The sequence below is a fragment of the Vipera berus genome (assembly GCF_964194415.1).
Source record: "Vipera berus genome assembly, chromosome: Z".
Lineage (NCBI taxonomy): Eukaryota > Metazoa > Chordata > Lepidosauria > Squamata > Viperidae > Vipera > Vipera berus.
The window spans coordinates 37,053,989-37,066,085 of record NC_138205.1 but is presented as its reverse complement, the minus strand read 5'-3'; the positions used below and the strand labels follow the sequence as shown (position 1 = coordinate 37,066,085).

At 40.1% G+C, this 12,097-nt stretch overlaps 1 protein-coding gene across 4 annotated transcripts in view; it reads right to left on the bottom strand.

The window, feature by feature from the left end:
* MLLT6 (MLLT6, PHD finger containing) overlaps positions 1–12,097 on the bottom strand; it is a 132,410-nt gene that overhangs the window by 98,132 nt on the left and 22,181 nt on the right. For all 4 annotated transcript variants that reach the window (XR_014028707.1, XM_081346439.1, XM_081346438.1 and 1 more), the window contains exon 2: positions 7,127–7,206. Coding sequence is in view for 3 of the 4 variants with exons in the window: in XM_081346439.1 (XP_081202565.1) it covers positions 7,127–7,206 (80 nt within the window). In the remaining variant the exon portion in view is untranslated. The remainder of the gene's footprint in view (positions 1–7,126; positions 7,207–12,097) is intronic.

Here is a 12,097-nt window from a genome sequence, read left to right as displayed (position 1 = left end):
CCAGCAAAGTCCATATTTTGGATATAAAGAACCATTGGTTTGAAGGAGGGGTAAAAGAGGCCATTTATGTTAACACTGAGCAGCTCTCTTTCAATAGATTCCACCCCCATTTGCACTCTGATACGCGTGACCCTGAGCACGCAAATAAAACCCAAGTATCCTAAAAAGTTCTTAGGGAGAGTGCTAACTACCAGATGACTACAAAGAAATATCCTTCCAATCCCAACCCCTCATCATGTCAGAACTAATCCTTCCATTGCCCCCACCATCCTGCCAGAATTGATGAAGCTTCTTGGATGAAAAACAAAATGTCTTCTTCTTCTTCTTCCTCCTCAAAGAAAAAAAACAGTACAGTTGCCTTTTGGAAAAGCACCTTTGGGACAACTATGACCTGGATGACTGAGAATCTCCACAGACTAAATTAACTAATAAATGTCCCAATGGGCATTTATAAGTAACAAATTCCTTAAAATTTAAGTCCATGTGAATAATTCAGAAATAGTAAGAGGCATAGTTTGCAATATGAAACCAACTTGTAACAATGTGACCAACTCAACTGTCTTGCAATAAACATGGATAATATCTCATTTAGATGAATCAACTACTGATTTATCATATATCCAGACATGCCTTAGAGTGTCTTCAGATCAGCATTCAATTTTGACAACTTCTGCCTTCTAGATGGCTTTTACCATATAAATGCTGACTATATCTGTACACCTTCGCTTCCAGTACATGGAAAATTTGCAAACATGATTTTTTTTTCTTTAACTTTCATTGAGGAACATAAAAATGTGTATGATACTAAAGGGAATGAAAGTATTTCAACATAATTAAAAATTCTACACTCAGATCAGGACATAATCTGATTGATTTCTATTGTGGCATCTCGGGAAATTCAGGTTATTCCATCTTTAACCATGTGGGGTGAGGTATTACCCCCCGTAGATAGGGCTCGCAACTTGGGTGTCCTCCTGGATTCACAGCTCTCCTTGAAAGATCATATTGGAGCTGTGACCAGGGGGGCCTTTGCCCAGGTTCGCCTGGTGCGCCAGTTGCAACCCTATCTGGACCGGGATGCTTTGCGTACAGTCACTCATGCACTCGTGACCTCTCGTTTAGACTACTGCAATGCTCTGTACATGGGGCTGCCCTTGAGGACCACTCGGAGGCTTCAGCTGGTGCAGAATGCGGCCGCGCGAGTTGTGTTGGGGGTCTCCCGATACTCCCATGTAACACCTCTACTCCACGAGCTGCATTGGCTTCCAGTTGCCCTCCAGGTGAGATTCAAGGTGCTGGTGATGACCTATAAAGCCCTAAATGGCATGGGTCCAGATTAATTACAGGAGCACCTGCTGCCGGTGTCAACTTCCCTTTGTCCAGTGCGCTCCCACAGAGAGGGCCTCCTCAGGATGCCGTCGGTCAGAGAGTGTCGGCTGGCAGCCCCCAGGGAGAGGGCGTTCTCTGTGGGCGCGCCAGACCTTTGGAATCATTTACCGGTTGAGCTCCGGATGGCTTCTGACCTTCGCTCTTTCCGCCATGACCTGAAAACACCTATTTGAACAAGCCGGCCTGGCCTGATGGGTTTGGGGTATTTTAATTGTAATTTTAATTAACTTTTTATTGTAATTGGGATATTCTATTTAATTCTCATTTTAACTTTTATATATTGTATTTTTATTGCATCTTATTGCCCTGTACACCGCCCTGAGTCCTTCGGGAGAAGGGCGGTATATAAATCAAATTAATAAATAATAAATAAATAAAAAGGCTGATGCCATATCAAAAGCATCAATTTCTGCACAAGAAAGTGTACAGGATTTTTGCCTTTCAAGTTTTGTTGTAGCTTACATGAAGTAGACTGAATGCTTATTGCTTGAGCCAATATTGTGAATTATTTTGCCATAGGTGTCTATGTATTCTTCATACTTAAATAGTTTGGTTCCCTAAGAAATATGACAGATGTTTTCATGTCTGGCTACCTTTTACTATGCTTTATTGTTGGCTTACTTTAGTTCTGCATAGAAACCCTTATTGCCACAATTCAGTAAGTGTATTTAATAGAGGCTGTTGAACTAGTTATTGGTCTTTGCTTTCTTTACTGGAGCAGCAAAACTGGTTTTATAGCTGGCACTTAAAATATTACCAGTATTGGTGTCTACCTTGTTGCTATCTAGTTTCTACTGTTATTTGAGCTCTTGGAAATATCTCATTGCACCTAGGAGACTGCATTTTGAGCATTCAAGTAGAAAATTTAGTATAAACATTATCTTTTTTTCCCTTAGAATTATTTCTCCATGACTGTAAATATATATTGCCTTTTGCGGTTTCTATTTTTGCCTTTGAGTAGATAGTTGCATTTTTAAGTGGCAAATTTTAAAGTTTGTTTTAATTCTAATTAATCTTAATATTTATTTTCTCTTCATTTTTAGGAGGAATTTCCTTTGTCTTCAATCAAAAAGGGGAAATGATATATCTTCATGCAAGGGTACTGATATACATGTTATTCTTAACCGAAATATATCAGATTGATGAGAAATTGACTCATTTTTCCTTTTTAACTGGTAATAAATACAGGTTATTTCTTGATTGTAAAGGAGGAAGATAACAACTTATACCAAACATACAAACATGGAGATAACTTCCTTTCTTGTATCTGAAGCCTCTCCATTGCCCAAAGTGGGTCTACTCCAAGGAAGCTTCTCATTTTTATAAAAAACGTCCATTCTGAACATGCTCATCGGTTAGGGAAATACTAGCTGCAATAAGCAAGAATCCAGACAGCAGGATTTTCCCCTCATCTCTTTCTCCTGGAGTAGCCGGGGACAAATTCATCTTATGAATCCACATTGCAAGACTTCCTCCATTGGGAAAATATTGTAGATATAATACTTACGAGCATTTCATTTCAACTCTTACAAATGTAAGCAACAATTACACTCATCTAGCTAACAATAAAGAAATGTTCCTAAGGTTCAGAGTTAGATCCATTTTGCGTGCTGGTCTAGAGCACTGCATTTGTTTCTACTTATGACATATTTACTTCTATTATCTATCTTATCTAGGATTACCAAATACTTCATTCCTTTCTGCTGCTTCTTGCAGTTATTAATTTTACCAGGCAGAAATCTAGTAAATCAAAATAGTAACACACAACAAGCCAGAGCATCTAAGCTCCTCTTCCATTTAGCTCACACACAAAAAAAGCAGATGAGCATCAGTTCTTTCTTCACCTTCTCCTTGCTGCACGGCTACCTATATATTTCTTTATATCCTGAAGTTCTTTGCTTAACTACTACCGTCCTCTTCTTCTTTTTCTTTACAAAACCCACTTCCTCAGTTAGATAGCAGGACCTCATCAATTTGGGATAATCATGAAAAATCATGAAAATTTGGATTGGTTAGTACTTGATGGGAGACCATCAGGTTTGCTAGACTGTTGAATAGAATGGGAAACTCAGAAATTATTCTGTAGGAAGGCAAGGTCCCATAACCTCTGTACTATTACCCCCTATAATAAATTACGGATATCAAGTTTGATTCAAAGGAAATTTTAGTTAACAAATGAAGCCCTCCCACAAAACAATCTTTGTCATGTCCCAGCTAGACTACTTCACAATGAACCTTCTTTCCTTCCTTCTGTTCTCTGGGTCATCCTGGTTTAGGCAGAACTATCTGACCCAGTGCTTCTCAACTGTGGCAACTTTAAAATGTCTGATCTATGCCCAATTTAAAAGTATAGAACCAGGAAGATTGAGAGGAGCAGCTTTGAAGTTGCTGCTGCAACTGGGCCAGAAGCAGACACATGCAAGTCCTGTGATCAACATTCTGCCCAAAATTACCGTATATACTTGAGTATAAGCCGACTCGAGTATAAGCCGAGACCCCTAATTTTACCCCAAAAAACTGGAAAAAGTTATTGACTCAAGTATAAGCCGAGGCTGGAAAATGCAGCAGCTGGAGGCTGGATCCCCCGAAAGACGTCTCTGCTGAGATGAGAGAACGGGGTGGCAAGCCACCGAGAGAATGGGGCGGTGGAGTGCTCCACCGAGAGAATGGGGCGGCTTGCTGTTCTCTCGGTGCAGCACGGCAGAGGCTGGATCTCGCGAAAGAAGTCTCTGCCGAGAGAATGGGCGGCAAGCCTCCACCACCCCATTCTCTCAGCGGAGCGCTCCACCGCCCCATTCTCTCGGCAGCTTGCCACCCCGTTCTCTCATCTCAGCAGAGACGTCTTTCGGGAGATCCAGCCTCTGCCGTGCTGCACCGAGAAAACAGCAAGCCGCCCCATTCTCTCGGCGGAGCACTCCACTGCCCCATTCTCTCGGCAGCTTGCCACCCCGTTCTGTCATCTCGGTGGAGACTTCTTTCGGGGGATCCAGCCTCTGTCGCCCCCTTTTCTCAGCTGGGCTCTGCCGAGATGAGAGAATGGGGCAGCAAGCCGCTGAGAGAATGGGGCAGTGGAGCGCTCCGCCGAGAGAATGGGGTGGCTTGCTGTTGGCACGGTGTGGCGTGGCAGAGGCTGGATGCCCCGAAAGAAGTCTTTGCCGAGAAAATGGGCGCTGAGACGAGAGAATGAGGCGTTGGAGCGCTCCGCGAAGTATGGGGCGGTGGAAGCTTGCCCACCGCCCCATACTTCGCGGAGCGCTCCAACCGAGAGAATGGGGAGTGCTCCGCCGAGAGAATGGGGTGGCAGCTGAGAGAAGGCAGCTGAGAGAAGGGGGCGGCAGTGGCTGCATCCCCCGAAAGAAGTCTTCGCCGAGAAAATGGGCGCTGAGACGAGAGAATGAGGCGTTGGAGCGCTCCGCGAAGTATGGGGCAGTGGGCAAGCCCATTTTCTCGGTGGAGACTTCTTTCGGGGGATCCAGCCTCTGTCTCCCCCTTTTCTCAGCTGGGCTCTGCCGAGTCGAGAGAATGGGGCAGCAAGCCGCTGAGAGAATGGGGCAGTGGAGCGCTCCGCCGAGAGAATGGGGTGGCTTGCTGTTGGCGCGGTGCGGCGTGGCAGAGGCTGGATGCCCCGAAAGAAGTCTTCGCCGAGAAAATGGGCGCTGAGACGAGAGAATGAGGCGTTGGAGCGCTCCACGAAGTATGGGGCGGTGGAAGCTTGCCCACCGCCCCATACTTCGCGGAGCGCTCCAACGCCTCATTCTCCCGTCTCAGCGCCCATTTTCTCGGCGAAGACTTCTTTCGGAGGATGCAGCCTCTGCCGCCCCCTTCTCTCAGCTGCCTTCTCTCAGCTGCCACCCCATTCTCTCGGCGGAGCGCTCCCCATTCTCTCGGTTGGAGCGCTCCGCGAAGTATGGGGCGGTGGGCAAGCTTCCACCGCCCCATACTTCGCGGAGCGCTCCAACGCCTCATTCTCTCGTCTCAGCGCCCATTTTCTCGGCGAAGACTTCTTTCGGGGCATCCAGCCTCTGCCACGCCGCACCGCGCCAACAGCAAGCCACCCCATTCTCTCGGCGGAGCGCTCCACTGCCCCATTCTCTCAGCTGAGAGAAGGGGGCGGCAGAGGCTGGATCCCCCGAAAGAAGTCTTCGCCGAGAAAATGGGTGGCAAGCTTCCACCGCCCCATTCTCTCAGCGGAGGCTTGCAGAGGTGGCGGCGGAGCTGCGCGCGCAGCTCTCCAAACCGCCGCCGCCCGTTTGGAGAGCTGCTGCCTTCGTCCATGTTTGACGAAAGCAGCAGGTGGAAGTTCTTTTTTTTTGTTCACTGGAATATAAGCCGAAGTGGATTTTTTCAGCCCAAAAAGTGGGCTGAAAAATTCGGCTTATACTCAAGTATATACGGTAAATTTTCTCTGTATTTCAATTGTAGTAATTCTGTATAAATTTGTCTTTAACATACAAATCAGGATATGCCAATGTTATAGAAACTTGAACCCTTTTTGTTCTCTTTTCTGAAGTTCCACATCTTTTTTTCCAAATGTGTAATAAGTATAATATATGCAACTGCCCTATCTTTTTTGCTTCTATATAGGGCTAGGTCTAAAGGCTGTCAAAAGTCACATTTTTCATAACTTCAGGAACAGGAAATGTCTCTCTCCTTTCATAGTCTTGCATTCTCTCTCTGCACTGAGTGGCCAAGAAGATAATGGTTTGGTGTTGTAGTCAATGAAGGGATTGCATCTAATGTAACTACACCTTCCCCATTTTGAGGCCAGCACAACTTTTGACCATTCTTGTCAATCACACCATGACAATTTCATTATCTACACAAAATCCATTCATGTTTTAAATCTGGGGAGGAGAGGAATACCATCAGAAGACTTCTGGCTAGATATGAGATTTGCCCCCAACTCCAAGCATAGTTGGAGTAGCCAACAAAAGACTAAAAGGAACCAGCTGAGGTTGTTATTTCAGCAGAAACAAGTTGTAGAAGAATATTTTCTTAGTTTAGCCAGTAGATGGCAATGGATTTATTTGTGTCTTGAGTACTGTATAGTCAGGTTTCTTGGCCTTTTGCCCCTTGTTTAACAGAGTATAACAATTCTTGTTTACTTTACCTTAGTGACTGGGTTTTTTAAACCATCTGTAGGAAATGTTGCTAATGTACTGATATAATACAAGTAAAAGTGAATGACTTTTTATGACTTTAAAAATCAAAGTCATCTGAAAAAAAATCAACATTTCTTTCCTCTACTCTTGCCTGTCATAGCTGCAAGACCAGGGCGGCCTGAAAAACTGAAAAGATTCTTTGGCATACGAAAATTTAAATTATTTCCTAAGAAAAAGAAACTGCTTTCCCTTTTAAACAAACCAAATTAGGTATGCACATTTCCATTAGATGGTGAATATGACAGAAATGTGGATGTAACTAAAATAAAGGGGCTTTTCAGGGGTATAGAACATGGATAGGAGGTATGCCCTCTAAGTAGTCCATTTAGAATTTGACTTACATGAGTGCAGGTGAACTATATAAAAATACAAACATCAGCTATAAAAATGTTGCAGAGGCTCTATGTTCAGGAGCTACCAACGCTTCAGATGCAGGGTGAAGCAATTGTTGTAGGCTTCCGTTTTCATGTTCCATTTCTGCACCTTTCACATTTAAGTGGTTAACCATATAATAACTAGCATAGGCTAAGCAAGTTTTATTCTGTTCTTCTGACATGTTTTCAATGTATACTCACCACCCTGGCGGCTCTTTCTTGCGATTCACATTTTCGACAGAACCACGGTCCGGTGGGAACCTGAACAATTCCATAGCATGCTAAGAGAAGAAACAAGAAAATTCAAGAATAAAATTTGGGTTGCTATATATTTTTCTTGGTATGCTTGGTAGTTTCCTATTTCAGCCATAAATCTAAGATGGAATACAATCCTGTATTATTCAGGCTCTTAGCAATTTGACTTAGACTCTTAAAACAGGGTTCTTCAGTCTGAACGATTTGTGATCCACCAAGCTAAATAGAGGCAACTGGCCATGTACAGTATTCTACTCAGTAAGTTTCCTATTTTTGTGGTCTCCTTAATATCACAAAACAAAAGGTCATCAAGGAGCTGATAGGCTACAATTCATGCTGGAGGCTGCATTTAGCTTGCAGCATCATTAATGATATTAATCTGTTATATTGCAACCTCCTTTGAAAAAAAAAATCATCATTCCTTTTTTTCTGAGTAGTTTTATATTTAAAGTGTTGCTATAGTATCACGAATCGGAACTTGTTACAACATCCTTACTGTTGTGTCATTAAAAACAAATTTTATTCATCAGCAAGTTACTACCAAGTTTACCCAAATCTGTAAGTAGTTACTAAAATTTAGCAAAACAGCTTAATTATTAAAGATTAGTCTACCAGAAATTTTGGACATCAAATCCTATAAGCTCATGGGTTCTGAAAACTGTAATCCAAAATATTTACCAGATGCCGGATTTGTTGAGTGAAAAGTATTAAGTCTAGCAATGGGCCTACTGGTCTGCAGGAAATCAGTGAAGACCTGGTTTTCACACAGGTGTGGGTAGCCTGAAAGTTAATGGGTCAGGCATGATGTATTTGACCTATGGATATGACATTTATTGGGGGTTCAGTATTGTCTTTTTTACTTTGAGTGGTTTTTAATTATTATGTTTTTATTCTTGTCTGCTGCCTAGAGTTCCTTTTGGTACATGGGCAGTCATATAAATTTGTTTAATAAAAATTAATATTATAATCATAACTACATACAACTTCTAGTTATATAGGCAAAATAATAGTTGCTGTAAATGAAAACAGAGGAAAGCATCTTCATTATACGTCTTGTCAGTGAACTTCCCAAAAACATTCAGTTTGGGGTCAAATACACAAGCAATTTTCTATGTTGGAATAGAAAAGAGAGTAGATAGAAGTCTAATAATCCATATAAATGCAAATGTAACAAATGTGGTAATCTTTTTTTTTCTATAGTCATCAAAAATTTAACATTAGTGCATAGGTTATATGTCTCAAGGAAATTATGCAAGGGATTCCCAGAGAAGGCCGGACAAACAACTGTAGGAAACAGAAAATGAATAAAAGCATTAAAGCCTTGGCAAACAGAAGAGTCCTGCGTTCCTCTTTAGCAAGGAGAGGGGAAAAAGATCCCGATCTCATTGAACATGTTATTAATATTCCTTCCTGTTGAAAGAAACAGATGAAAGTGAGGAAAATCATGAACAGAGGAAACAGAACAAAAGGCGCTATACTGAAAAAAATATGTATTGACTGATTGATGAAAATATGGTGCTGTTTTTCCCACGCAAAAAAAAGAAACCGAAGCAACTTACAAAATATAAAAGCCATAAAAATAATAATCATTTAAATGTCCCAGGGAAGATAAAGATCCAAACTACTTTATCAGTTAATAAAGAGAATGAATCAAGAGAAGTAAAAATGTTTGTTTAAAGAGATATGATTTCACTTATTGACAGAGAATAAAAGTGATCTTTTTCAGGAGTAGCTCCTAAACTGCCAGCTTTCCCAGTAAGCTCTCTGCCAAAAATTGTGGTAAGCTATGAACATAGAGTTAATTTTCCACTGATTTTCTAGAATACAGAGATCTAACCAAATCAAGGTTAAGACACTGAACAGGCTTAATAAACTTAAATCCCCTTTAGAAATCCTTTCAAAGTGCTGAAATCCCCACCACATTCAATTCAGTGAGATCACTGTATCAGTACAATGTTATGGTCTATGATCACACAAATAGGAGTTGTTGCAACTAATTGAAAGGTTTCATCTCTAAATACAAATTATTTGAGCAGATGTTCAATCTACAGGATTCTACCACTCAGAAAAGTTTTAGTATTTCTACAATCACCTTCTGAAGGAAAAAAATAGTATATTTCTACAATCAACTTCTGAGAAAAAAGGTACATATTGTACATCAGAGAAATCTGTTGCTAAAAATGTTATATGCATTAATTATGTTGGAGCCAGATGCAGCTACCATTAAAGGCCCATTCAAATCAGTGCAAGTCAATCTACTTGAATCTTACTATTTTTAACATTATTTTGCTTTGGATCTAATGGTAAGGAAAAACATGCAATCAATAAAATATTAAATATCAACACTGCAATTTTCAAATTAGAGAAGGGGAATCAAAATAATTTTAATGCTTCCATATCTTCCTTCATATTGCTATTTAAAACTGTGCTTGTCCAAATAATTGAACACTCTGTGGGATGTACAACTCTATAATAGGAAATTTATGTATCTATTATACTTAATATTCTATATATCAGTAGCAGGTAGCTTATTTTAAGAACATCTGATGTAGTTATTTTTTGTTCTAAATACTCATAATAATCTTCTATCAAAAATTACTTTGGGATCTGTGCCTTTGACAACTGACATACCTTGTACTACATATATTTATTTTATTGTATATAGGAATAGCCTTGATGTACTTGATGGCCTGAATTAAATGAACAAATCTTGATACAAATAAAAGTAAAAGACCTTTCTTATTTTCTTATTTCCCCCCCCCCCGCCTCTCTGAAGCAAAAATAGTACCTGGATTAAGCTAGAATATGTACATTTGCTTGGTTTGCTCTATTGTACATCAGCAACATGATGTACGTGCAAACATAGTTAATGCAATTTCAGGTTGCCTTAATGGAATATGAGTTCTCAGAACAGCATAATGACAGCTTCCCATTACTCTGCATTAGTCATATACTTTATCTACTAGGTCCAATTTGAGCCCTTAGGAACTATAAAGATTATAGGTGAATTGGGTTAGGGTTAGGTGAACCCAGTTCACTTATGTCCTTTATAATTTAAAGGAAGGTTAATCACAACAGTGGATAGTATGCTAAGGAACAAATTTTAAGGTAACTGGTCTTGTTTAATTTGAAGAAGAGATCCAGAAAACTATAGATAGGAATATCATAGCATTCTTCAATTGTCTGATGGGAAGCAAAACCTGTTCTCTACTACCTCTGAAGAGATAAATTCAATGGACTTAACATTGCAAGGAATATGGATTTTAGTTGATGGTAGAACAGTTTCATAAAGTGAGCTTAGAATGTTAGATGTCTTTGAAAAATCATATCCTGAGAATATTCCAGTCTGAATTCCCTGCACTGACCCTGGAGTTGGAGTCACAACAAAATCTTTTATTTTTGTTGTGTTACACAACAAAATCTCTGATTTTTGTTGTGTTACACAACAAAATCTCTGATTTTAAGTTAATGCAGTTTACAACATAGTTTTCTCAGAATGTAGAATACTGATATCTTTCTAAGCATCATTTCAAAACAGAGCCACCCAAGGGAAAAAGCAATGGAATATACTCTGTCTTCCCAGCTATCCATTGAGACTTCTGATGTGCACTGAAATAATTCCCTTGCAACTACACGTTTTGGTTGCTATGAAGGCAATTGGGATCTAATTATTCACATACAGTGCAAGTAGCCTGCATTGGAGCTATAGAAGAGCTTTTCAAATGTAGGGTGAACTTCCTTTAGATATATATATACAATATTGGACCTCAATTTTCTTGATGTGATTTAAATAACTTTTGTTTCCTTTCTTTTGTCAAAAATGTTCCAAAGCATTCTTCTGAAATACTGACTGAATTAGAAATACATGAATCCCCCACTCCTACTCCCATTCCATGTTTGCAAACCAGAAGGTTAATATTTGGTCAGGCAATATTTGAAGCTTCACTGAGTACTTTTCAACAGTTTATATGTGTGAGAAATACTATGCTGCTTCTTATTGAAAGTCTGCAGTGGATCTATTTCTGTCATATTTAAGAGATGCCACACTAGTCCAGAGGCCAGTTGAAAATGCTAGCAATTCTAAAAGATAGCAAAGTTGGTCAATTGCCAGGGTTCTAAATCCAGCCCACTCTTTTAACAGTGCAATCATCTCCACTTTGTACTGAAAAAATATTGAAGAGAGTAATAATAATAATAATAATAATAAAGTTGGAAGGGACCTTGGAGGTCATCTAGTCCCACCCCTGCTCAGGCCGGAAACCCTATACCATTTCATGGCTGTCCAATCTCTTCTTAAAAACTTCCAGTGTTGGAGTGTTCACAACTTCTGCAGGCACTTTGCTCCACTGATTAAAAGAATTATTGGAATATCTCATCATTCTCAAGTTAAGGGAGGACATTAGCATCTATGATTACAACCACAAAGTCATGGTCCTAAAGCTATAATTAATACAGAAGCATTCACAAAAGATGTGCTTTGCGGGAGCTTACTAGATCGAACCGATCTGAAACACTGCAATAAATGGCTATACATGGCAAAAATTTAAGGTAATGAAATTGGTATCAGTGAACTTTTTAGATCCGTTTTCCAAGTGCACAACTTGGCTGTTCCTATTATACTCTAGCCACAACAATTCAACTAACTCAGATTCATAGTTTTGCTCGTTAACATTGAATGCTCTTACTACAATACCCTACACTCACCTTTGTTAGTACAGATGCTTTATTAGGGCATCCAAAGGCAGCTGCTTTATTAATTTTATTCTAGTTTTATTTTTGTTTTGCATTACGTTTTAATTGTTTGCTGCTCAAGGTTGCTTATGCAAGATGGACAGTCCTAAAGATGGAGTGATATAAATAAATATATAATCGAAGAAGGTGGCTGTAATCATGCAAAACCTTGTCCCTTTTTATATG